Source organism: Aulonocara sp. 'chitande type north' Nkhata Bay, linkage group LG3 (genome assembly GCF_057382095.1).
Source record: "Aulonocara sp. 'chitande type north' Nkhata Bay isolate Kocher_YH1m ecotype deep benthic linkage group LG3, A_spYH_male_GT1.1, whole genome shotgun sequence".
Lineage (NCBI taxonomy): Eukaryota > Metazoa > Chordata > Actinopteri > Cichliformes > Cichlidae > Aulonocara > Aulonocara sp. 'chitande type north' Nkhata Bay.
Genome location: NC_141346.1, coordinates 42,428,620 through 42,455,999, shown reverse-complemented (window position 1 = coordinate 42,455,999; position 27,380 = coordinate 42,428,620). Strand labels below are relative to the sequence as shown.

General features: G+C 45.7%; 1 protein-coding gene across 1 annotated transcript in view; it reads right to left on the bottom strand.

Moving 5' to 3' along the window:
• LOC147335748 (insulin receptor substrate 1-B) overlaps window positions 1-19,942 on the bottom strand; it is a 58,728-nt gene extending 38,786 nt beyond the window's left edge. Inside the window, exons 1-3 of the mRNA XM_086281657.1 lie at window positions 19,000-19,942; window positions 4,764-5,065; window positions 1,281-4,449 (exon numbers count right to left, since the gene is read on the bottom strand). Coding sequence (XP_086137783.1) covers window positions 1,281-4,449; window positions 4,764-5,065; window positions 19,000-19,348 — 3,820 coding nt within the window. The 5' untranslated portion in view covers window positions 19,349-19,942. The remainder of the gene's footprint in view (window positions 1-1,280; window positions 4,450-4,763; window positions 5,066-18,999) is intronic.
• Window positions 19,943-27,380: the final 7,438 nt, after the last annotated feature.

Below are 27,380 nucleotides of genomic sequence, written 5' to 3'. Positions count from 1 at the left end.
CTTAAACTGCAGGCGTCCGTTGCTTAACGGGCCAATTTAGTGCAGACAGAGGTTCAAAGGGAATGTTTTTCTATGAGGAAAATGCCTCAAAGGGAGTTAGTTAAGGCATTGTTTAGCCACGGTGGTCCCCCACAGCTAGAAAATTGCTCCACACAGGAGGAGAAAATGTAAATACAATGAAAATCCATTATCCAGCCTCGATGACCTCATTGAATGTGCAGAGAAAAAAAAATGCTGACTTTAAATGCATCAGGAACTCTACACATAAAGTGCATGTGATTACAGGAAAACACTCATCATAAAACATTTTTGTTAACTCTGCAGTGGGCTCAACTAAACATTCAAAGTTTTCAGCTTAGATTAAGTAATGTACAAATCACAGCACGCAATGCTTTCAGGGCCAAATCTACAAACCTGGAACTTCTTTCAAGTCTTTGCATACTTTCCTACATACGTTTTAGAGCTCTAGAAGTGCAAAAAAAAGAAGAAGATGATAAAAAAAAAAAAGAATTATAATTCAAAATTTCTTTCTCTCACAGCAATCTCCTCAAGTGTCATAATGGAGCATTTTAATTTGACAGGTCAACAGAAAACAGGGTCAAAGTTAATCTTTATTGAACTTAAAGCAGAACGCTTCAGTGGCAATTGTGAATGGTTTCCTTTGCTAAGAGTGGGACTGCAGCGAGATGTCTCAGACAGCTCTTCTCCTCAACAAACAATGGCTCAATCAGAGCAGAATGATTCTGATGTTTGTCATAAACGTATTAAAAACGGATCCCAGTTCTGCTTTTAAACTCCCAATAGGGAAAAGCAGCACTGAGTATGCATGGACAATATTCAAGAAGCCTCAGATCAATAGCAATTTCCACAACTTCGATATTTACTGATATTTCAGGAGTCTGTCTGACCTTTAACACTTTATCTAATCATATCAGGTGAAGAGTTTCTGTACACCAAAGCTCAGAGAGGTAAATCAATTCATGATTTGTCAGAACAGCTAAGCTTTGGCTCTTACTGCAGATTATGCAGACAGTCACACAAATAAACAAGTCTCTACATTTCAATCTGGCGCCAGGTAAAGTTTGAATACAAACATCGATGGATAGGGAGGCTGTGCTCTATTGGATTATCTTGAAAGCATATTCTTTTTCATTCTGAGCCATGTGATTGCAGGAAAAGAAAGAGAGATAGAAAACCTATGAGCATAGCGGTGACATAGAGATCACAGAGTCTGTATGAAGACAAAGACATGAAGGGGGGAAAAAAATAACAATTCTTACCAGTTCCCTCCTTGCTTCCATTTTGGTGCGTCCGCAGCTCCTCTGATTTGTAGAAGTCAATGCTGGCGTACGTGTTCAGGCTGGAGCTGCCACTCCCGCTGCTGCCGACTGATGCACCTGCCGCCCCCACCCCAGAACCAGAACCCAGTCCAGAGAAGAGGCGAGATGGGGCCTGGTTGCCAGAGGGCCCATCCAGTCCCACGTGGGGGCTCTCCTTGTTGGCCAAATCCAAGTCTATGTAGTTAAGGCCTTGCTCTGCAGATGAAGTCTGAGCATTTGTGGGAAGAGATTGCTGTCCAGGAAGGGGGAACTGAGTGGGAGATTCAGTCACAACACCATTGCCCCACAGCATGCTTTCAAAGCCCAGCCGGCGGGCTACAGACTGGTGTTCAGGAAAGAGGGAAGCAGTTGAGGAAGAAGTCGAGGTAGAGGTGGAGAGGGAAGTTGAGGCAAGGAAGGTTTCTGAGCAGTGCCGTCTGCGTCCTTGGGGGTCGGCCCGGATAACTTTAGCTCCCTGGTCTGGGTTGGGTCCTGTTTTGGATAGGGGAAAGTCTAGACCCCGTGGCAGCACAGATGTATCATCCCTGGTGGGAGATGGGCCTTTTGGGGAGACGCTAGATGATGACCGGGGGACAGGGTTGTTATTCAAACTGAAGGCCATCTCTGTGTAGTCTCCACATGATGTAGGAGACTCGGATTTCGTCACTGATGGAACGCTTTCTCTGTTTTTCCTAAGTAGGGCCTCTGCCACTTCAACCTCATCTTCATGAGGTTCAGTATTATCCTCATTACAGGGTTTAGGGGCATGAGCAAGCGTTGGGGGTGTGGGAGGGGTATGGAAAGAGGGGAAATCCAGCGGGGTAAGAGAGAGGGGTGAGGGCAATGGAGAAGGGCCCAGGTCCATGTTGACGTACTCAGAGGCAGCTGGTGGAGTGATCGGGGCAGATGGGCTACGGGAAAGGGGTATAAAGTTTCCAAAGGAAGAAGATGGCTTCTGTTGAGGCTGCTGGCTGCTGGAGCCATGAGGCAGCGATAATCCATGCCTTAGACCCCTACCACGACCTAATCCTATCCCAGTCGGATTGCCCTTCTCCCCCTTGAATTCAATGCTTACATACTCCCCAGGGCTCTTAGGTTCTGGTGGCAGAGGGTTCTCACGAACTCTAGGAAGAGTGTTCGCTTTGGATACGTCAACAAACAGGCTAACAGGTCTGCTTCTAGTATAGCTACCCTGCTTGGACAACCCACCAGAGCCTCTTCTCTGCTGCTGCTTACTCCCATGCTTGGACTGAGTTCCCCCAGTCACGTTACTCAAAGCCTGGGTAGTTCGCTCGTCGCTCTCACCCAGACTTTCACTGCTGGCTGAGCTGGAGGAGTACGAGGAAGATGAGAGAGACAGGTGGCGTCCAACTACTGCATTACCAACTGCTGCTTGCTCCTGAAGCCCTCTAATAGGTTTACCGCCACCCATTCCCCTCCTAGAACTCCCATTGGGCCTTCTTCCTCGTCCAGGACCATCATCAAAGTGTCCGGTAGAGGGGCTATGTTTATAAGACCTGGGTAGGGAATAGTAAGAGTACACCATCTTGGGACCATGTTGCTGTGGACTGGTCTCCAAATGTGATGAGTGCTCAGGAGGTGGGGGACTGCCGTTTACAGAACGTGCACTAATTGGAGACATGTTCATATAGTCACTGCCTGGCCTGCTGTCTGCACTGCCACTGCCCACCCAAGCCCCACCGGAGAGACCTCCACGCTGGTCAGGGGAACAGCTGCTATTAGGGGACATTATCATATAGCCATCAGAATTTGGTGGAGGTTGAATCTGCTGTGGAGGCGACACGCTGTTGTTAGGAGTCATGGCCATGTAATCATCAGCAGGTTTGGAGTCTGAGTCAGGGACCAAAACGGCCAGTGACTGGGAAAGGGACGTCGGAGGCTGAGTAACTCCAGGTAGCATTGACATGTACCCATTGTCCACGCCTAAATCTACGCTACCACCTGCTCCTCCAGTGCCTTCAGCTTTAAACTCTCCTGCCACATCCAAGTACCCGCCTCCTCCCCCTGCCGACCCAGCACTCATGGCAGATTCCTTCTGTGTAGAAGAGCAGGTGGAAGTAAAAGACTCTCGGCTCGTGCTTCTTGACATGATAGCGTAATCGGCCGAATCGTCATCTGCTGGCTCCTCAGCTCTGCGCTGACGTGGAGCCAGCCTTTCCAGGGCCATAGGAGGTAAGGAGGCCCGCTTGCTCAGCAGCCTGCGTTCAGCTTCACATTCTCGGCTGGAGGAGCGGCGTAGAACTCTTTTAGTTTGAGAGCCAGAGGTTGGTGTTCCTGGTGTTTGCTGGGAGCCACTTCCTTGATTACTGTTGCCACCACCACTGCTACTACGTTGGCCCATTAGGATATAGTTGGCCCCATCTTCACTGAGGGACTGACTACTGACACTGCCAACAGAGCTTCCAGGGAGGCTAGGAGAAGGTAGGAGCGTGTGATCTCCAGGACTTGAACCATACTCGTCTGAGGAGCCGTAGTCACTGGGTGAGCCGGAGACAGAGGCTCGATGAGAGGGAATACGACTATAGGCTCCAGACCCCGGAGCACCAGCACAAGACGTTAAGCCTCCAAACTCTGAGCCATGACCAGAACTAGAGGACAGACTTGGAGCTGGGGAAGGAGCTGGGGTCGAGATAGAGCGCATCAACCCTAAAGGAGTTTTAGCAGTTGTGGTGGGTGCTGAACGAGCTGATTTTGATCTGAGGATTGGGGTGTTAGAGCAAGAGCCATTGGTGGAGGGGCTGGAGTTCACCCCATGGATCGGTGTGGCACCTGTTATCCCATCCTCCCCTTTCCCCCCATCACTTGCAGTGCGAGACCTCGGGAAGCTATGCCTTGGCGTGGGAGAAGCGTTGGCACAGTTGATGGGTGCTCCACTGTTAGTTCCTCCAGGGGGCTCGGTTCGGGGCCGGCGGGTGAAGCCAACCTGGCTAGGAGGAGGGTTTGGGTGGTGGCGGCGTGAGGGAACACTGATGGGGTTAGAAGCAGTAGCACCTCCTCCAGGGCCAGAGTTGGACTGAGACTTGCTGCGCTGGCGGAACTCCTCACTCAACGCCTTCATGGCCTCTAGCAAGGTTTCATGCATGTTTTGGGCGACTACTGAATCATCCACCTAGGACAAGAGGCAAAAAGCATCTGATAAAGGGAATGAAATCACAATATGATTGATTTTATATTCACATAATGTATTCAAAGTTAAAAACTACTGCACATTAAACCACTAACATCTTAAAGACAAAGTGCCCTGTATTTAAATCTTAGATTGTCATGGAAACTCTGTTTAATCTCCTTTTTCAAACCCATGAAGCCTCTGACAAAACTTTGACATTTCTTTCACTCTGCTGATTGCGGGCTTTTAAGATATGAGTAGGATTGGAGAATGAAAATAACCATCAACATGAACAGAACTGTAGATTACAGGCTCACCTGCATCCAGAACTCGCCTGGGCCTGTCACTGCAGAGCGTCCCACCTCAACGAAGAAGAAGTTTTCTGAATGGCCGCAGCGTCTCACGTTCATCAGCTGCAGCACCACGGCGGCAGCATCAGAGTTGAGCTTCACAAAGTTCACCGTCTTGTCGGTCAGGCAAAGGCGGTAGATGCCAACCAGGTTCTTGGCCTGACCCAGGCCTTTGGGCCATACCTTTACCTGCCATACCTCTTTGAATGCTGGCCCAGGATTAGGCACTCCATAGTCTCCTGCACCGCTGCCGTCATTAGGATTCTTACCTAGAGGGACAGAACGGGGACAGAGTGAGATTAAAAGGTTACTGGGATGAAAACAAAGAGAAAAATAAGAGATTAAACTATTAAAGTGAGGATTTATGAAGAGCACTGGGAAGTACAGCTGTTGCAACAAAGGACTGACATGACTTTGATGCACCTACAAATAAAAGAAACAACTGATAAAATCTCTATTATATGCCTGTTAGTTGAGGGCAAGCTGTCTTTATTATGTAAGCTGTGCTGTGGCCGAGCTTTCCATATATTTCTAAAACAGATCCAAGTATAAACTGGGCACGCACTGGCTTGTGAGACCGGATCATTGTACCTGCAGGCTCCATGCCTGTGGTCTCATTTATCAGCTACACAGGCATCCTGACACACACACAGAGGCACACATACTACCAGTGTGGGAAAATTTAACTCTTGACATCTGAAGCTGAACATAAGAATGATGAATATGGAAAGGGAAAAATAACAGCTCTGTGGAAAACCTTAAGAGAAGCGACTTGGAAAATGCTTAATAAGAAATGCTTCTCCAAAACAAACAATGCAAATCACTGGCAGGAATCCTAACGGCACGCCCTTAACAGCTATTTTCTCAAGCGGAACTGACAATAAAAACTGGCTTTGTAAACTAATAAATTGAAGTTTCTTTAAGCAGCAGCACAGGCAGCACATTCACCCTTTGTGTTAAGTGTGCTGTAGTCAGATACCAGAGGCCTACTGAAGCCAAAACACAAGAGAAAACGGCCCAAAGTGATATCTGATCCTAAGTTAGTAGGGGCCAAACAAAGGCATGGGACTTATCTAACCACCTAATATTTGTCTGACTATTATCCCAGGAAAGTACCTTAATACTACGTTGTACTGCAAATCATTGTTGCGGCTAGTGACACTACCTTTGAATATATGACAGATTTACATCTAAGCTCATTTATATCCACACACAAAAGACATCACATCTGTTGACTAGCACGAATTATAGGAACAACATTATGTGAGTCATGTTTAGGGTGGGTTTCGTATTCTTCTCCAGGGAACCACCCTAAAAAGTTCCTGAAACTTATTTTCACATGTCCCACATTTCTGAGATACCTCTGTTATGTTGCCAGTTTGGATATGTCTGAGCATGATAACCATCTATGACACAGACTCAATCAAACTAATGACAAGGCTAAAGAAACAGACCTCAACATCAGAACCTGTTCCCTTGAATGGAACAGGGTGGTCTTTGTGCATTTATAGTGAGCTTAAGCACCTGCCTTATTAGCCTACCACATCTGGCATACTGAAGGAGACGACGTATTGAAATAAGGAAAGTTCTATTTTTAAAAGGGTTATCTCATTGAAACCACTGGTTTGCTATATATTATATACATATATCTGCTGATGTTCCAACAAAGCCAATGTTCAAATTTGTTCAGTAGAATCATTTTATCGTCTGATTTACTTTTAGTTCACTATCAGTTAGTCGTATTTACACAGTTCTTCTAATTTATCAATTTTAGCTAGCTAGAATTTTTAGCCATTTACCCACGATGTTTAGCTAACAATTTGTTTAGCCAAATGTATTTTTAGCTGTTAGCTTCATCTTAAGTTAATCATTTTGGACTTTTTAAGTCAGAATTTTAGATAAAATATATAACATATATATTAAACGTTAATGGTCAAAGAGGCACCATATTGATATAATACTGCAAACTGCAAGATTTTACGCAGACAAAGCAAAATATTTTTGATTTCAATAAGCACAAGCAAGAATTAATTAAAGAGTCCTGACCGATCTTCTCTCCAAGTTAGGCATTTTGATAATTACGATCAGTTCACCAAGTCGCAGCTGTTGAGCCACACGATTTAATTAATGCACATAACTCTCTTCCTGTGGAGATGCACCTGTGGATCCTGAGAAGCTTCAAACTGAAGCAGCTGGAAGGAACAAACACAACTTCAGCTTCAGTAAAAGCTGCATTTAGTGGTGAGTCTCTGTTTAACAACCTGTTATACACAAATTTCTGTTTAATGGCCAGTGCTGGTGCTAAAATATAGAAGAAGCCTCATGACTGAAAAAAAAAAAAAAAAAAAAAAGCTCTTTAACCCAACTATTTTTCTGCACAAAGGATTAGTGTTGATTTGTGCACTTATTTTACTGTCAATTCCAACTGATTATCCATTAGCTTTTGATTTTGATTCATGTACCTCTAGCAACTGTATAAGAGCCCACAGAGTGCTTATTGGTGGTAATCACTGCCTTAAGCTATAGTTTTGATCCAACAACGCAATATTATCACAATACTTTACCCACAATATGATATTACAAGTATTGCAATAATATACATTGTAATTTATCACTTTTTTAATAGTGTGTAAGAGCCACTATGGTGTGGTGTCCCTTTAAGACACCCAAGTCGAGGGTTGATGGTGTCATCAGTGTGTGCCACTGGTCTCTCTGCTCTCTCTCTCTGTGATGGTGTGAACATGTGCTTACACGCTAGTGCATGAGGAGGGACGTATTTTATGTTTTACCTCTCCAGACACCTTTGTTTGCAACGTTATGGGTTGTACGAACACTGTGCGCTATGTTTGTTAAGCTGCAGCCATTCAACCGGGCTTATATGGTTGATGAAGAGAAGGTATATTAAAGAACACACTGTGGAATTCCCAACGCCAGCGTGAGTGTGTATTCTTTTGGCTACCCTGCTAAGTGTTTTGCCGCCTCCTCTCAACCACTAAACGCAACCCAACGTTACAAGTGCAAATCACATCTTCAAAGTTAAACATTATCTTGTTTTATTTAAAGACATAAAATTATCTCACTCCAGTTATTTTTTGTTGCAAAAAGGTCATACTGGCAATTCAATGCAGCCCGTTTCTGATAATGCAACAATTAACTTTGAGAAATCGATGTTCACATGTCGGCTTCTGTCTACATATACAGAAATTCACTTTTAACTTATAGGAACATAACCTGAATACATTCAGCTCACAGCAAGTTGAGTCAACTCTTCTCGAGTTGTGCTCATTGACAGGGACTCATTCAGGCTGATATGTCTGCATTTATAAATTAGACAGAAATTATCTGCAAACCTTCAACAGTCAAAGGAGCTTTCAAAGAAAAGCGTCTGGAGTTCTTTAAGTTGCTTGAAGACGTTTCACCTCTCATCCGAGAAGCTTCTTCAGTTCTATAAGGTCAAATGGTGTCTGGGACTCCCAACCATTCTTCAAGCAACTTAAAGAAGTCCAGACGCTTTTCTTTGCAAGCTCCTTTGACTACGATGACCTGGATGACTGAGAACCTTCACAGACAAACCTTTAACAATCTCTCTGAGAGATATTGCAGTCAGTCCAAGTAAGATGGCAACTGTCTGCAGAAAGGTTGCCTCCATGGTTGTGAGTGTGAAACACCCGCAAGTCTGGGCAAGCATTTAGTCAAAAGTTGCAATCGGTTATAGAATGTGAAAAAATTCATTACAATCACTTTTTAATTTTTATTTTTTGGCGATGAAGGAGGTTGTTATCCTTTTTTTACTGATGCGACTGAGCTATTAGCTTGCTCGGAATAAGGAAGCACCTTTGTCAAGCTGTGTTTGTCCACTGTTGGACAGTTTTTCAGTTTAGCCAATTTAATGTAAGCTTGCTTTGCTAACATTATATCAGAAGGATGGTACAGACAATGAACCCCCAGAGCGTTTATATGCACCTAATTAAAAAAAATCTGCATTTGATGTCCCCGGATCAATATATCACCAAGCAAAACAAAGTGATTCTATGCTGTGTTGATTTTTTTTTTTTTTTTTATCCCCAGATTACAAGTTTTACAGTTTCACTAATGTTTACGTACACAATCTCGGGGCTGATGACTTCTCCGACTTTCTGAGGTAAAAATCTGTCTGTTCCACCTTCGAAGTTCAAATTTCCAACAGAAGAATGACCATGTTTTACACAGATTCCCTAGTTCAATTCCAAGAGGAGACACAAACCCCTTTGGGGTTTTGTCACATTGCACATCTGGTGTAAAGAAAGGGGAAAAAAACCTGACAAATCAAACATGTGGAGCAGCCCGCTGTGGCGACCTCATTTGAATGAGGAACAGCCCAAAGTAGGTTTTCTATGGACGCTTCATTCTGTTTCCCCAAGCATCTGCTGGTTGAAAAGAAAAACCAACAACAAAAAAAACAATCCTAAAATGACAACCACATGTAGACCGGGACCCTCAGCATGCACAGCGAACATCACGTAACTGAGCTTCTGTTATGCAAACTGTTTTTCCAGATCCCAATCCCAAAACAGCTTTACATGCGATTGCACAAGAGGGAGAGGTCTGACGTGTCTCGCCGCGTCTCCGTCCACTCTTCTTACCCAAAATTGGAGGATCGCTCACGACTTGAAAGAGACCTAGAATAGATGTTTTGTTGAAAGCCAGTGAAGCTGCGGCTTCGCGGCTGTGTGTGTGTGTGTGTGTGTGTGTGTGTGTGTGCGTGCACGCGCGCGAGTTTGAGGCACTCCCCCTATATTAGATGACTCACTCAAGGCCATGCACGGCTGTTTTCATGTGCTGCTTTTCTCTCCATGTGTGTGAATGAGCGCGAGGACCTCTGTGCAAGAAGTCCTTTTTGCTTCCTCGATTTAGATTTACAACAGGAAGAGACGGTTTTGGGACTTTTCAGCGGGGACCTATGGAATGAGGGACTACAGGAGATTGCAAGGAGATATAAGAGTGTCATTAAGAAAGGGGGTTTAAAAAAAGGAGCGTTATTCAAAGTTTATTTCGGGATTGCTTTGCCTAAAAGAATCTAATTACAGGCTTATTTCAAAGTTCTTTTTTTCCCCCTGCTCTCTGAGAGTGACTCAGATTGCAGTGCAGCACGATCCTTAAAGAGTATCTTTTTCTTTTCAAGAACCCATTTAAAATGTCTCGAGGAGAGTGTGAGCGTGTTGTTTGTTTTGAATAAAGCAAAGCCTTAAACCTCAGCTGTGCCCTCAACAGCACTTACACAAACACCTTTTATCTCAAGGCCGCTCTGGCTGTGTACTCTAATCGACAACCCTCAAAAAAATAAAAACCCTTAAAGTATTTTCAAAGTTTTTTTTCCTAGATTTCTACAGATTTGCAGGTGGATTCACACCTATGAAGCATTACAGAGCTCAGGGCCTGATCTTACACAGTGCTGTATAAAGTATGAATCGCCCCCCTCGGCTTTCCTCTCGAGTATCTTTATGGCTGTTTGGTGTTTGTCGGAAAGAAAGTGGGGCATGGAGAGTTTATCAGTCAGTCAGCTTCCGTGCAGCACAACGCCCCTATACTACATAATGAACCCTCAGAAAAACACGCACACAGAGTTGGAGATAATCTAAGGACCTAAGCCGGATGCACATGAAAGCACCTGGAGGTAATGAACCATCCGCGTGAAATCTGCTGGTTGAATATGGGCAACACACACACACACACACACACACACACACACACACACACTCTGACAACCTTGTCCCAACTTTCACAGATCATGCATCGGGTCTGGGAGTCCGTGCATATTTATTCGCAGTTTGAGGTGAAGATAACATACACTGCCTTATTCACTTGTTTAGTCCACGTCCACGGTGAGCACACACTGGAAGCCTGAAGTCTGGAGAGCGGGAGCCTGCGCGGGCAACACTGGTGCCTATTCACGCCGATTTATTTGCTACGCTTGAGCTGGCTCCCTCGAGATCACAGGTTGACCATAAAGAGGCCGTAATCCAAGCTAATTTACTCAACTGCAATTTCAATTACGAGTTGTTGGCACTGAGGGGAAGCTTGCTTTCCTATAGCCTTTTGTGCTACGGGGGTTGTGAAGGGGTGAAGGAGGTGCCATATTTAGCCTCAAAGGCCGCTAGATCCCTTGACAGCACCTCACTGAGTGGCGGGCTCATCACTGTCGTGGTTACCCCCCAAAATCCTGGGGACTTGGCTGCAGAAATGCAGAAGTCCAGATACAATCAAGCAGTGACCATCTACAAAAAAATGCTTGAATTTGCAGCTAAAACTTCTTAGTTAGCTAATGCCGCCTGTAAATCAGGGGAAATTAGCTGGCTGGCTCTCATTGGGTCCTATTTCAAATTTCTGACCTCACTGCCCTAGCACGCTGTGCTGTAGGGCCACAAAAGACTGCACAGAGACTGGTGAGGGTAAAACCCCCACCATCTCAGCTACCGTGCCGCCCAGATCCACCCACGCTCACTTACCAGTGTACCAGCTCAGATAGATGGGAGACAGCTGTGTACATTTTATCCCCGCACGTATTTGTGAGAGACGAGAGCCACCCGGCAGTGAAAACAGTTGGTCTAATCTCTGGCTGCCATGTGTACCCGTTTTCCTCTTTTCTAACCTCTCCACTTCCTCGATCTTCATCCATTTCAAGCATCTGCAATCCCCCTCCTGCCCAACCCTCCTCACCCCACCCATCTCTCTAGGCCCACACTTGGGGGGCAACACCAGCATCCGCCCGGAGCTAGTTTCACATGTGGTCTCGGTTAGACGGGAGTGCGCACAGACGTACATGCATGGCTGCCTGAAATTATCGGTGACGCATTTAAGGTTCGCCGTTCCGGGACACGCAAGAAAGCTGCAAGAAACCCACCAAGCTGGCATCCGCCTCGGACTTTATTGGTCAGCGAGGCTCTGGGTTACTAAACTTTGTGTCGCACAGACTGAGACTGTGCGGAAGGAATTTTTAACAATACACAATGGGTTTGGGGTTTTATTTTTGTTTGTTTGCTTTGTTTTGTTGTTGGGTTTTTTGTCTTTTTTTAACATTTCCAAAGTGGATAACTTGTATTTTAGAAATAAATCACTACAAAGCGCAGACCAATGCTCTGAAACATCAGGAGGAGGAATATGGTAACAGCAGCTCGTCAAAAAACACTGACTAAAAGCTTCTGCAACCTGCATTTGTAATCGTAGACTTATCAGTGCTGCTCGTGTTGCTTATGCTGATTAGCTACAGGAAGGTGTGGTGGTAACCGCCTGGTTAAAGCATTCTAATCTATAAAAAGCTTTTACCATCTTCTTTCCGCTGCTAGTTTTAGGCGTCGCCACAGTGGCTCATCTCCATCCATCTCCCTCTATCCCTACCATCCTCTGTCACACCAACCCTCTGCATGTCCTCCTTCACTACATCCATGAACCTCCTCCTTGTCTCCCTCTTTTCCTCCAGCTTCAGCGTCCTTCCCATCCCTCCTGCGCTTCTCTAGCTTTATCTCGAACCCGCTCGATCTGAGCGCGCCCTCAAAGCTGTAACAAGACCAAAAAAGAATCGGGATAACAGAGTTTACTCACGATTCACGATCCAAGTGTTTATGCCTGTGGTCAAAGTTATACCTCATACACAGATAAGGTATAATGAAAGGAAAGGCTTGTCATATGACTCACACCCAAATGCTGCTTTAGTTTTTGTATGTTTTTTTGTACATTTTTTTTATAACAAGCACTGGCACAGGGCGGGTTCACTGTGATCCATTCACTGCTGCTGCATGTATACATTACTACAGGAACAGCCAGTGGCGTGTCTAGAAAATTTTTGTTGGGGGGGCCAGGTAGGGGCACAGATTTGGAGAAGGGTGGCAGATGTAATTGGCAGATTCTACCAACCGTTAACCATAATTCAATAATCCTATAAACCTAATAACCGAATGCACTTTTAACTCTTATTAGAATGAGATTTTAACCACTACGGTGCAAAGTTTTTAGATTCTGTGTTGATAAAGTACAAGAGATACAATCAGTGCTTTGTCAGTGTTTACTCAGCATTCAAGGACAGCAATATTTGCATAGTATTTTTACTGACATATAGTGCACATATGTTTTGAGCAAAAACATTTTTGAATATTAAAATACGAACATTTGTAACAAACAATTGACAAATTAGCCAGTTCCAATGTAAAACTTTATCTGCCTGTTAAAAAAAGAAGATAATCTTCTCACAAACTGGTGTTTGATTTTGAAACAGGAAAAAAGTGGGGAAACAACTGAAAAGACTAACATTTGAATAAAACCTGAAAGCAAGTAAATACTTTCTATGCTGCCTTATGGTAAACTTTGGTAATATTGATAAAGAACAACACTGGCTGATGATGAAATACAGTCAGCTGGCATGGTGACACTGCCAGTATTAACCTGCAGGACTGGACTGGGACAAAAAATTGGGCATTTTGACTACAGACCGACCCACCAGGTGTTAAAGCCATAAAGACTTTGAATGAAAACAAACGCTGTTGTGACAGTGATGTACAGTCTTTTTGGTATATGTATGATTTCTATACATTTTACGTCAGATAAAAACTTTGGTTGTAAGATTTAGATAATTATTTAATAAAAGCTAGATATTTTAAATGAGAATAAGAAAGAAAATTATTTCTTTGTGCCCCCCTCTCCCTGTTAATGCCCTACCTGGCCCCCTGGAAACACTTTGCTAGACCCGCCCCTGCACAGTTACCAGCTGTCAGCTACTTAGAAAAGGATCCTGGTGTTATTTGTCTCTCAGAAACAGTTCATAACTTCAACTCATTCATGTCACCTAAAAGGTAAACCTGTTTCTCCATCACAGCTCTGATGGTTCAGTAAGGACGTCTCCTGGTTTCATCTTCATGTTTCCCTCTCACCAGATATACAAACCGACATCATGACCAGCAGCTTTACAGCTGTGGCTCCAGCAAACATCAGCTGATACTAGAAATTAATATTAAATAAATTCTAACAACAGCTGATCAAGCTTAAACGTGCTGCTGTTGTTTAGCGCGACATCTGCTGGTTTCCTCTTTCTGGCGCAAAGTGGGCGATAAACAAACAAGAGAGAAAAGCCGATATGCTGATCATTGATCAGTTTTATGATTGAAGCAGCAACAGGAGAGGCAGGGGGAGAGAATGAGAGAAGAAGAGGCAGCTGTGCAGCATAAAGACAGAATAACTCCAGCTTTGTGCCTTTTTTCCATTCTAGCTAAAGTCCGGGACAAACTGCGTCTCTTCTCAGCTCAATACGAAACTCGTAATATTTTCTCTGATTGAGGGACCATTCCATTTTTTTAAGGAGCCGTTGGCAACTCTACTAACCTTATGAATAAAATAAAGTTCACTATCAGTAACATCATAGCACCCACCCACCTAAAAACTCCATCAAGCTGGCTAGAACGCAGTATGAGTTATTGCAACTGAGGGTAAAAAGTCAGCAACATGAAAATAAACTCCACCTAAACTTGGTTTATATCTGACCCAGATAGACTGCAGGTCATAACTTCTTACCTGAAGTTCAGTTCACCTGACACTCGGACCGGCGGCCGCCTCGGGTCTCTCCTCCTGCCTCCCCTTCCCTCATCCACCTGTTGCCTCTGTGGAAGCCCCGCCATAGCCACCACCAAACAACTGAGTTATTTTTTACACATCGACCTGCATCTGGCCAATCCACCACCTCTCATTGTTCATGCCATTACAAAAAAAATAAAAAATAAGTCACTGGGGATATGCCCGGTATGCCCGATGGCCAGTCCAGCTATGTTAACCTGCAACCAAATCTGCAGCTCCATACAGCAATGTTACGACTTAGATTATATCTTATAACGCATAACTCTTATGTTAGCTCCCCTCAGTAGCATACTGTCTGAAATATTCCACGGCTGCAATAATTCTTTAAGTGTTATTTTTTCCTTGGTATTCTAATTTCACCGAAGTTTACTAAACTCAACAAACTTAATATTACTTACCGGGACATTTATTCTGTCCTCATTTTCTTTCACCGAAAAATTGTTTCCTGCAGTGACGTCTTCCGTGCTTGGCTCTCCTACCTTTGCTAACGTGATGCACATAGCGCAGAAGCCGATGCTGCATTCACGTACACTCGGATATCTGAGCTTCACCGTGAAAACATAATCGGACATTTGATATTTGATTGAATTTTATTGTTTTGTCTTTGGGGTGGCACCTGGGGTGGCCAGTCTGGTTGGGGGGGGGGGGGGTGGCCTGTGCCCCCCCAGGCCACCCCGCTGGACACGCCACTGGGAACAGCATGGCACTAATTAAGGTTTTTGTTTACTACCTCTGTTTCTAAAGCATCCCCCATGTGCATGATGAATATCAACCCATGAACTTCCTGACCCCCAATATAACAATGTTAATGGGATACTATCGAGCAACATTAATCAGTGAGGCCTGCTATAAAAGGTTCCTATGCATTTAAAGCCACACACGCTCCACACATCGGCACTTATTGATTAAACGGGTGCTGTTGCTGCTGGCCTCGCTTTACTGTCAGTCAAAGAGAGCTCAGCTCCAAGCTGGCCAGCAGACACAAAGCAGATTGCTCAAGGCCGACTCTGACTCACATCCATGACGTTTTACAAGCTGCAGAATCGCTACAAACCAGATCCGGTCAGGTTGCAGCTCACCGAGTTAAAGAAGTTACAAAGGGTTACTGTGCATCTAGTCGTTACGCAGGAGAAATACTCTGTGGCAGCTCAGCACGCTCCAACCGGGGCTGAGGTTCTAACAGAGAGCTGTAGTTAAGCTTCACTTCTGCAGGAAAAATGTGTTTTGTTTTGAGGGTTTTTAAGAAAAGAAAGAGACGGAAAAAAGTTCAATTGGCACACAGCCTCTACTGTGCAAACGTCGGCCAACCCTCGAGACAATAATTACCACCTAATTAGGGAGATGAGCAGTGTTTAAGCACGGCTTAACATTTAATCGGTCGGCTCAGCGAACCAGCGGCGAGATCCAGATCTTTGAGGCCGGGGCAGCTGAACGACACTCCGAGATAAAAACAGCCTGACGGGGAGATTTGACTTCTAATTCCGACTCAGAGGGACGTCACAAAGGACGGTTCACTCAAAAACACAAGTTCTCCTCACACCTACAGCGTGACTTACAGAAAGTAGGAAACACCTGCTGAATTCTTGGACTGAGTTCAAAAATAAATGGTTAATAAGAGAAAACACAGAATAAAAGACAACCAGAACTTATAATACGGGGACCAAAAAGATCAAAAGTGATTAAGTAAATTATTTAAATGACTCATTTATTGAGTCATTAAAAAAACGATTTGACATATTTTGCCGTTAAATACTCAACTAATAGTCAAAATGAATATTATTCATTAGTTAATACAGTGTGACACTTTTTTCTCCTTATATTAATTTATCTTTGTAATAATCATCCAATTATTTTATTTGTTATTCGTTTTCAGGGTTTATTTATGCTGCTATTTCTTTTTAATTCATTTATATCATATGTTTATTTAATTTTTTTTAAATATGCACTTTTTGATCCGATACATTGGCAGTTTCTGTCCTCCACAGACATAAAGTGAAGTCTATCAAATGGCCAAAGGGCCCATCAAACACATTTAGTCTCATATGAAACATAAATTAAGCAAACTGCTTCTCTGCGGATGCTGCAGGCAGGAACAGATCCTCCCTGCTCCGAATGTTTCCGACTGATCTTCTGCGTTTCAGAATCAGGACTAAATCAGAAACTGTCAGTCAGTCTGCTTTAATCTCTGTTTATGTTGGCACATTTAAACGTGTGTGTGTGTTTGTAGATGGTGTGTCTCTCTTGTTCGGTGCTGATCGCTACGAATCTTGGACTTTATCATAGTGTTTACCGAGGCCGACTACAGCTCCCAAGGTGCCGCGTTCTGCCCGGCGCACGGCGACTGAAGGTCGCGCCTCCGCTCCGTTTCATCGAGGTTAAACCTTTACACACTCGACTGCCTCCTAATAGTTGGGCAAATAGCTGCCCTGAAGCCTAATACTGTACGCGCTGCCTGAAAGGGTCTTACTGGAATCAGCTGAATAAATAAGTGGGATCCTGCCCAGCGTGGCAGCTGGCTTGTGTTTAATTACCACCAGCCATGTGCGCAATATTGAACTGTTCCTGGACGGCTTTAGGTAGTTTTCCCAGGCCTGGAGAGGAAGCAGAAACTGTACAACAGCAAGGACATCCGCGGTTTTATTCGTGCTTTCACTGCACGCACGCTGCAAACTCCAGCCTTTGCAGCCGGCTGCTTTGCAGAGGGGATATGTGGAACTACACAGGTATCACACCGAGGGCGTGGTTCTGTGGAAACTAGTGAGGCAGATAGTGCAGCATCTTTTGGCTCAGCTTCAGCTTCAACTTTTCTCCATCCAGGCTGGGAGAATAATCCCAGCCTGGGGGAGGGGGGGGGGGGGGGTCGTCACTGTGGGTAGGCGAGGCTGTAGAGCATGGAGGCGCGAGCGAGATTTGAAACTGTGCATGGGGTGCACATATCAAAGCAGGCCGAGAATCCTTACAGAGTTGCATGCAGCAACATCTCAGTAAACGCCTGGATCATGCATGCATATGTGCACGTGTGCACGTGCGCGCGTGCGTGCGTGTGTGGCCTCATTTTTTTTCTAGAAGAGTAGAAACTGTGTATAGGCTGCAGCACATACCACAAGAGCGTTGGAGTTTACTCTGCAGCCAGCCGCAGCCTTTACTTTACACAAGAAACCCAGCACTCTGGGAAAACAAAGGAAGGAGACAAGCAGCCACCGAGGGATCAGTCATTTCAAAGGCTGTTCGTGAGGATGCTCGAGCCAGAGGCTTGTCGGGACACTTTGGATTTCTTAGAGGACGGCCATGAAATGGGATTTTCTGTACATGTGACCACGCGAGCACCTGTAGATTGGATTAAATGTTAGATGCTAGACAGGAGGAGTGCACGTCCAGTCACCTTCCCCGTAATAAGCAGCGGCTTACACCTGCAGATATTTGACATTATAAAACTCCTCTGGCTCCAAATAAAAAGTGGACTATCACAAAGTTTGTCCTCATTTATTTCTGTGCTCTCCCCCAGCCCCTACATTAATCAGCTGATTTGTGTTACCCAGCAGCAGGTCCTGTGCAAGGAGAAGCACCTTGAACTCTTATCATCCACGATTGCGTCATGTGTCCCTGGTTGCCTATCTGCTCTCTCAGAGCCAGGAAGGCTGAACAGGTGATCTGGAGTTGCTGTGCTCACCGCTGTAGCTGTAACAGCTGTGTTTACACAGCAGCTGATAGACAAGACTTGAGAAAAACCCACAGAGATTACTGTTTTTTTTTCACCCCCTGGGGTACTTGAGGCCATTTGGGACAAACCTACTGCAGCTGGATGGGACACATCAGGGCTGCTCACTCGTTACCCATCAAATCAGAAGATGGATTTCAAAGTTTAATGACTTAGCAGTCGGATACTAATGCACTTCTCTCTCCGACGGGTTTTTGGGGACGTGTTCCTCCTGCTCTGAGATCAATGCCTGATGTAATACAGAGCAGTGTCAGCAGAAAAGCAGAGCAGAGTAAACAAGAGGGCAGGGTGTGTTTGAGCAGTAAACTCGGGACAGGGAGGCCAAACTCGTACTCAGCTGAGGCCTACTCATTGACACCCTCCCCCTCCCGAAAGAAGTGTGCTGGACAACAAGGAACAAACTCTTAGCCTGACACCAGCGTGGTAAGAAGTGCTGGAGGATACAAACCCCACCGCGCGGCTCAGAGGCGCACGTTTACGCAAACCACGGTCAGAGGCTTTAAAAGGTGCACACATGAACCTCAACCGGCCTGAAACGAGCAATGAAAGGACAACTGTGTCGTCTTGACACTGCAGTCTGTGAGGGCTTGGGAAGAATCCTTAAACTGTGTAATAAAACACGTCCCGGTCCACAGTGCGCTCCTTTCGCGCTGCTCTGCACGCATTGCCACGTTTCTCCTCTCGTGCAAAGCCCCAAACACACCAGAGTGCGTGTGTGTGTGTGTGTGTGTGTGTGTGTGTGTGTGTGTGTGTGTGTGTGTGTGTGTATACATATATACACACACACATATATTTGTGTGTGTGTGTGTGTGTGTGTGTGTGTGTGTGTGTGTACATGCAGGAAAGCGTGCATGTGTGCGTGTTTGTGTGCAAATGTGCTTCTCTTACTCCTGCACTGCAGCTCCACCATGGCCTGGTACCACTCGTCCTGGTCCGCCTCGTTCTCCGCGGCCACGGCGAAGCTCTCTGCCCGGGTGTACAGCACGATCATATGCTTGTTTTTGGAGTCGGCCCGCTTGTTAATGTTGAAGCAGGTCTCCAGCGCCACCACTTTCTTCGGGACGGGGGCCTTGCCCCGGAATTTCTTCTCGCTCTCGTAGTACTCCAGGCGGGCCGGACCGCGCTCCGAGGCGGCGCGGAGCACGAAGTACCGCCGGTGCATGGACTTGTGCTTGCGGAGGTAGCCGCTCTTCCGCACGTCCTCGTGGCTGTACTGCTCGCCCGCTTGGCTCTCCATGACACCCCCCGAGCTCTCTCCTCCTCTCTCTTTATTTTAAACCCCCACGTGAAAAACCAGCGCGACTTCTTCTTGTTTTCCTCGTCGGTGTTTGTGCGAGTTCAGCGAGCTGATCCAAACATCCCCCGGCTCCTCTCCTCTGCCTCTCTCCCCCACACCGGCGCTGGCATGTGAGAGGAGAGTCAGAGGTCGGTTTGGGGTTGCTGCAACTGCGAGTCCCGGAGCTTAAATCTGAACCCGTGTTTGTTTATGACCGCCGAGTCGCTTCTTTCTCTGGAGGAGGAGGGGGTCGATTTTTGCCCAGCGCACGGAGCAAAACAAGTTCTTTCAGGCGCACACAGAGGAGCACATGCGGCGGAGCTCCCCCTGCTCTCCACTACTACTACTACTACTATTACTACTGCTGCTGCTGTGAGTGTTTCCAAGCGCCGTCCGGTAGGTTTAATCCCAAATACTGCACATCGCAGTGCGCGGAGCCCATCCTGCTGCACGCGGTCTCTGTGCGTGTCCCCCCACCCCTGCCTCGCTCGGCTCTGCTCTGGTTTCTCTGGCGCGGAGCAGCTACCGTGGAGCAGGACTGTCACTCAGCGCTCTGCTGGTACTTTTGATCGCGATGCGTTCAAGGACTTCATCACAGCTCTGATAGCAGAGCTCCACCTCTTCCCCCTCTCACACACCACCACCAAGCCCCCTAAGTGAGCTAGAGCCCGATTTAAGGACTCTCTCGGGACAGACCAAAGAGCTGTCAAAGGACATTAGGGGCAAGACTGTAGACCTGCAAGACCATCAGCGAGAACCTTCAGAATCAGAATACTTTATTAATCCGTGAGGTAACAGTTGCTCCAAGCAGTAAGAAGAATAACTAACCTAAATTAAATAATAAAATATATTACAAAGTTATCAAATATAACCAAATAGTTCTAATAGATAATAATAGAATAGATAGCTCTAATTATTAACATGTATAACACAAATTAATTCTATGGTTGACACTTATCTCAAAATGCATGGTCAAGAAGGCATGTGTACAGCCCCATCTTAAATTTGCCAACAAACATATAAATGATTCAGAGAAGGCCTGGGAGAAGGTGCTGTGGTCAGCTCTTTGGTATCAACTCAACCTGAGATGTTTGGAGGAAGAAAAATGCTGAGTGTGAACCAAAGAACATTCAGGCACGGAGGTGGAAACATTATGGTCTGGGCTGTTTTTCTGCTAAGGGTAGAGGACGACTTCCCCACACTGAGGGTCAAATGGACAGAGCCGTGTGCTGTAAAATGTTGGATGAGAAAAAAGAGAACAAAGGAGCAGTTAAAGAAGAAGAACATTAAGTTCATAGAGTAACCAAGCCAGTCGCCACATCTCAGTCCTACAGAAAATCTGTGGAGGAATCTCAACCTGGCTGGCCCTGGGTGGGTCCGGGATGGGCGTGAGGTTCTGGGGGCGCTCCGTCTCTGGGCTGGGGCCCGGGCCGGGCCTCGGGGGCTTGGGTCCTGGTTGGTGTGTTGCCGGGGTTGTGGGCGGGTGGGTGCATGGGGGCCCAGCCCTGGAGCAGGGTGCCGCCGGTGCGTCGAGCCGCCTGGGGGGCTCTTCAACTGGTGGGGGGGATGGTCACATCTTGCAGGAGCTTTCTTCTCTTCAGGAACTCTCTGCAGGAGGGGGAGATACAGGAGAGGTGGAGGAAGATCTCAGCCTGGGTGTTTACCGTCTTATGTAGTCTGGAAGATGTGTGGATGGTGGGGTGGGTGCAGTTTTCTCTGTGGTGGGGTTGGGTGGACTGTCCAGGGCTCTGTGGAGCCGGGGGGCGCTACTGCACTGGGCCCCGGTCTGATGGGCCTGGGCCCCCCTTCCCTGGCGGGTCGCGGAGGGTGGGAGTGCCTACTGGGGTCAGCGGGGGAGCTGGCCCCAGGGAGGGGTTACCTGCCCCTCCCTTCCTTCCCTCCCCATCTCCAGCTGCCTCCCTCTTCCCGCTCCTCCACAACCACCCACACATGCAGGGCCTTGGAGTGGGGGTATGTCACCAGGGTGCAGAGGAGGCTACCCCCCCTGTCCCCTTCTGGCTGCCTCTGCCTCAATTTTATCCCACAACCTAGACATTCACATTATTCACACTCTCATTACACATACATATAGGATCTTGGGGGTGGGCACAATCACGGAGTCCAAAGTACCATCAGGGTGTATACCTCACCCCTGACGTCGTTGCCCACCTCTCAATTTTAAATACACTTAGTCATTGAGGGCTAGCAGGAGGGACTATGCGCTTACCTGCTGCTCCTTGGCAGGTAGCTCCATGCCCTCCTGGGTTTTAAATGCACCTTAGAACACATATGCATCAACACTACAATGAGCGGGTGGAGGGAGGTTTGGAGTCTTCTCCCACCCCCATTCTCTGCGGCCTGCTGGAGCGGGAGGGCTAGTAGGAGGAGTTGGCCGTCCAACTGCGGTCTGGGGTGTGGGGCCTCCCTGCTGCTGCGGAGTCGGGGTGGTCTGCCTCTCCCCACCGCAGGGAAAAGGGTAACACCACCTGGGTCTGGGTGCAATTCCCCCCTCCAGGGGCAAGGGTACCTAGACCCGGTTTGTAGAGTACGCTTGGGGAGTGTGATTGTGTGTACAGCGTCTCTTTATGTCTGTCTCCACGTTGGTTGAGTGTGGAGTGAGTGCATATGAGAGCATGAGGGGGGGAATGGATGTTTGTGTCTGTGTGTGCCTGTATGTCTGTGTCTATATGTCAGGTTGGGTATCAGACGCCACCTCTCTGGGGACACCTCAGGCCCTCCAAGGTTTGGAGGCCTATCTCCACCCACCACCACTTCCCCTGCCGGTGGCGGACTCCCTCAGGTGTCGGTGTGTTGGTGGTTCTTTGTGTCTGGGGGTGGGCGTCCGGGTACACACCGGCTCACTCCTTGGCGGCCGCTTGTCGGGGCCTGGGGCCTGGGGCTCGCTCGGGCCCCTTTGGAGGTGGGGTGCCCCCGGCCTCTCGGCCTGGGGCTCGGTCACTCAGGCACAGCTGGGGGCCGGCGGAGCTCACGGGCGCGTCACTGCAACTCCCCCTGACTTCTGCTCCGCGGCTGCTGGGCGAGCCCTCATCTGGGACTCTCCTCAGCTCTTACTGGAACAGTGGCGCGGCTGCCCCTCTGTTGGTCTTCCATGGTCTCTTGTGTTCTGGGGGCCTCTGGATGTCTGGAGTTTTGATCTCCTCCATACCCGCTTCACACCCTGGAGGACGGGGCTGTGGCTCCCCACACTCCCTAGCAGATCATTACATGGAGAAACCTTTGGAATGCAAGCATGCTGATCCACACAGGTATGCACACATGGGTATTCACAGACGCGGACTAAAGCTTTCTTGGCTGCTGCCTCAAAGCACACTGTGCGCTGTCTATCTTGCGTGCTGCACAATATCGTTTATTATTTAGTAAATATTGATATCTATGACTAGCTAGTTTATTGTGATGGTGCTTTGTTTTCTCTATTATTATGTTACTCTTTGTTGTTTGCTGTCTCCTCTGTTTGTTTTTTTTTGTTTGTTTGTTTGTTTTTTTCCATACAGGTGACCCAGGAGTTCTTTTTTTTTTTTTCTCTCTCTTCCCCCCCCTTCTCACCGTCTCTTCTCCCCTTTGGTTTTCTTTCTTTCTCTCCCCCTCTTTCTCTCATTCATTCCCCCTGTCCTATTTATTAAAAAAAAAAAGAAAAAAAAAAAAGAAAAAAAAGACAAAGGATGAACTGAAGCTCTGCCATCACGTAATGTCGCATACTGCTGTTTCTGATGTCATTTAGAAAAAAAGAAGAAAAAAAAAAAAAAAAAAAAAAAGTTCATAGAGTAACCAAGCCAGTCGCCACATCTCAGTCCTACAGAAAATCTGTGGAGGAATCTCAACGTTCAAGTTGCCAAGCGTCAGCCACAAAACCAGAAGGACTTAGTTTCTGTAAAAAGACGAGTGGGCCAAAATACTGAGCTCTGTGCAAATCAGGAAATGACTTACTGCTGTGCTTACCAACAAGGGTTTCTCCACCAAGACCTACGTCATGTTTTACTTGGTTTTACTCAGTTGAATAAATAATTATTTCACTCAATCACATGCAGTTTATAACTTTTATGTTAAGTGGTTTTTTTGCCCAGTGTAAACAAACTGAAGTCATCTAGGCCTCCTCCGCCCCGGGGCCTGGTTTTTGTGCTTGGTTGCGTCACGTTTGTGAAACACATTTGTTTTTTAAGAACACACCATGTCAGCACAAAGATAAAAAACAAGACGTTGGCTCCAGATCAGATAACATGACCGGTCTAACATGTCGACATTTGACTTAAGCAGCACAATCTTCTTAAAACAGCTGCAGTTTCATCAAGATTGGGGGCCATTGAAGGGCCATTCTTCCCTTCAATAATACAGTCGCTAATTCTTGTGCAATTAAAGACTTAAGTAGGCTTCAGCCAAACTTTCAGACTTACTGGGTCCTTTGTAAATGGTGCTTCATTTAAGTACAGAGGAAACCAAACTGTAACGCACAATAAATATTATAATTCTCTCCAACTGTTCTTATTAACAAGGCTGTTTTATGAATGGACAATTCATTGGCCATTAAGACTTGGAGCTATTTCTTTATATATGCTGCTCAAAAAATGAAGGAAACACTTAAATTAAACAGTGAAACATTCAAATTGAAAATCTTTACCAATACAGAGGTCATCATTGAGAACAAAATGATGTAACAACACTCAGCACTTCATGCTCAACTAAAATCACCGACCATCTGAGTGCTGGTTTTAAAAAAAAAAGTGCAATTTCCGAATCACTACAGGGAGTGCAGAATCATTAGGCAAGTTGTATTTTTGAGGAATAATTTTATTATTGAACAACAACCATGTTCTCAATGAACCCAAAAAACTCATTAATATCAAAGCTGAATGTTTTTGGAAGTCGTTTTTAGTTTGTTTTTAGTTTGAGCTATTTTAGGGGGATATCTGTGTGTGCAGGTGACTATTACTGTGCATAATTATTAGGCAACTTAACAAAAAACAAATATATACCCATTTCAATTATTTATTTTTACCAGTGAAACCAATATAACATCTCCACATTCACAAATATACATTTCTGACATTCAAAAACAAAACAAAAACAAATCAGCGACCAATATAGCCACCTTTCTTTGCAAGGACACTCAAAAGCCTGCCATCCATGGATTCTGTCAGTGTTTTGATCTGTTCACCATCAACATTGCGTGCAGCAGCAACCACAGCCTCCCAGACACTGTTCAGAGAGGTGTGCTGTTTTCCCTCCTTGTAAATCTCACATTTGATGATGGACCACAGGTTCTCAATGGGGTTCAGATCAGGTGAACAAGGAGGCCATGTCATTAGTTTTTCTTCTTTTATACCCTTTCTTGCCAGCCACGCTGTGGAGTACTTGGACTCGTGTGATGGAGCATTGTCCTGCATGGAAATCATGTTTTTCTTGAAGGATGCAGACTTCTTCCTGTACCACTGCTTGAAGAAGGTGTCTTCCAGAAACTGGCAGTAGGACTGGGAGTTGAGCTTGACTCCATCCTCAACCCGAAAAGGCCCCACAAGCTCATCTTTGATGATACCAGCCCAAACCAGTACTCCACCTCCACCTTGCTGGCGTCTGAGTCGGACTGGAGCTCTCTGCCCTTTACCAATCCAGCCACGGGCCCATCCATCTGGCCCATCAAGACTCACTCTCATTTCATCAGTCCATAAAACCTTAGAAAAATCAGTCTTGAGATATTTCTTGGCCCAGTCTTGACGTTTCAGCTTGTGTGTCTTGTTCAGTGGTGGTCGTCTTTCAGCCTTTCTTACCTTGGCCATGTCTCTGAGTATTGCACACCTTGTGCTTTTGGGCACTCCAGTGATGTTGCAGCTCTGAAATATGGCCAAACTGGTGGCAAGTGGCATCTTGGCAGCTGCACGCTTGACTTTTCTCAGTTCATGGGCAGTTATTTTGCGCCTTGGTTTTTCCACACGCTTCTTGCGACCCTGTTGACTATTTTGAATGAAACGCTTGATTGTTCGATGATCACGCTTCAGAAGCTTTGCAATTTTGAGACTGCTGCATTCCTCTGCAAGATATCTCAGTATTTTTGACTTTTCTGAGCCTGTCAAGTCCTTCTTTTGACCCATTTTGCCAAAGGAAAGGACGTTGCCTAATAATTATGCACACCTGATATAGGGTGTTGATGTCATTAGACCACACCCCTTCTCATTACAGAGATGCACATCACCTAATATGCTTAATTGGTAGTAGGCTTTCGAGCCTATACAGCTTGGAGTAAGACAACATGCATGAAGAGGATGATGTGGACAAAATACTCATTTGCCTAATAATTCTGCACTCCCTGTATTAAATTATTATTATTTTTGCCAAGAAAAAGAGGGAAAAGTGCAACGACTTATTTGAATGTACACAAATAAATGGAAATAAAGTACACAAAGCAAAAACACAGTTTGTACTGTTTTAGTCTAACGAACAAAATCTGACCCTGCTTTCAGAAACACAGACCCAAACCATGACAGCAGTGTGTTTACAGATGGCTGTAGACACTCACTGTTGTAGCTCTGTCCTAACCTCCTCTATACTTTCTGACAATGATTTGACCCAAAACAAAGTTCATTACTCTATAAAACTGGTTGCCACTGATTTTTAGGGGTTTTTTAGTGTGTAATTTGGCACATCTCAGCCTTTTCTCCCAGTTCCCCTTTCTTAAGAATGTCTTGTGACACTTTAGATCAGGGATGTCAAACTCTTGGAGCAGTGAAACTCACTGAAAGACGTTTAACTGCACTTTTCATCCCTAAGATGTCTTAGTTCTAGTATCAGTACATCTCAGTTTTTCTCCATAACAGCAAACGCTTACTCAAAAAAAAAAAAAGTGACACAAAAAGTCATTTTAAAAGTTTCAGTAGTTCTGTCCAGCGATTTTAAAACAGAGAGATTTTGTTAAACCACACAAGTTTTTCCAGTTTACTACTACTGTTGACTCTTCATAAAACAACAAAACAAAACAAAAAAAACAGGAAGGTTTCTGTCATGTAATTTATTACGTTGGTGTAATTTAAATAGTCACGGGGGAGATCTTTATCAGTGGGAAAAACTGTGAAACTTGTTAAAGTACAGTTAAAGTCCAAAAGCTATGTCCTCCTTCACATTTTTCAGTGACGTATAGTGGGCCCCACTGTAGTCTCTAGCGGGCCAATTATGGTCCCTGGGCCTTATGTTTGACACCCCTCCCTTGGTCCCCCTGTTACAGCTGACTTACAAATTGATTAAGTGATGTTTTGTTTTTTCCTGTTTCTCCATTCAGTTTTTGTGTGTTCCTATAAACAAAATGTTAACGCCTTCATGCGCACTCAACTAACGCTCAATATCTCCCACGGCACCTGAAGGCAGCATCCCTTCCAAAGCTTGGATTTCAGTCTTGGCGCTTCCACGAGTCCGTCCTTAAAAATCCCCCTTTCTGCTGAAATGTGAACACACTGACGCATGTTTGCAGGGGGGGGGGGGGCATACTGATTAACACTGCAGAAGGTCGCATGACTGTAAAGGAAATCAAGGGTCACAGTACCTCATAAAACCTTAGGGAACATAGTGATTTATATTCCTGCTACTGAGTCCCGATTAAGCTGATATAATTCGATAGATGGACCATTTCCACTCGCCATTTCTCCCCACTCTCGTCTGCCTCTGCGTGCAGTCACACCCCCCCCCCCCCAAAAAAAAAAGGGAATGCAGCAGAGCTTACTTAGTGGGGGGCATGATGTAGATTTGGATTCACACTGGATTTAATATTCCAATAAATATTGCAAAGGGGTCCCATTGTAGTCATTCTAGCGGCTCTAAAGGGCTTCTATATTTGTGCTGCACGCTTATGCAGTATGTATGTAGTTATGCAACATGCATCCAAAAGTAACCTTGCGCATGAGGTCAGAGAAGAAAACTGGATGCCTCACGCCCCCTGCTGTTTGAAATGCTCCACACAGCCGCATGTGCGTGTCAGAACCACGCTTGTCACAAA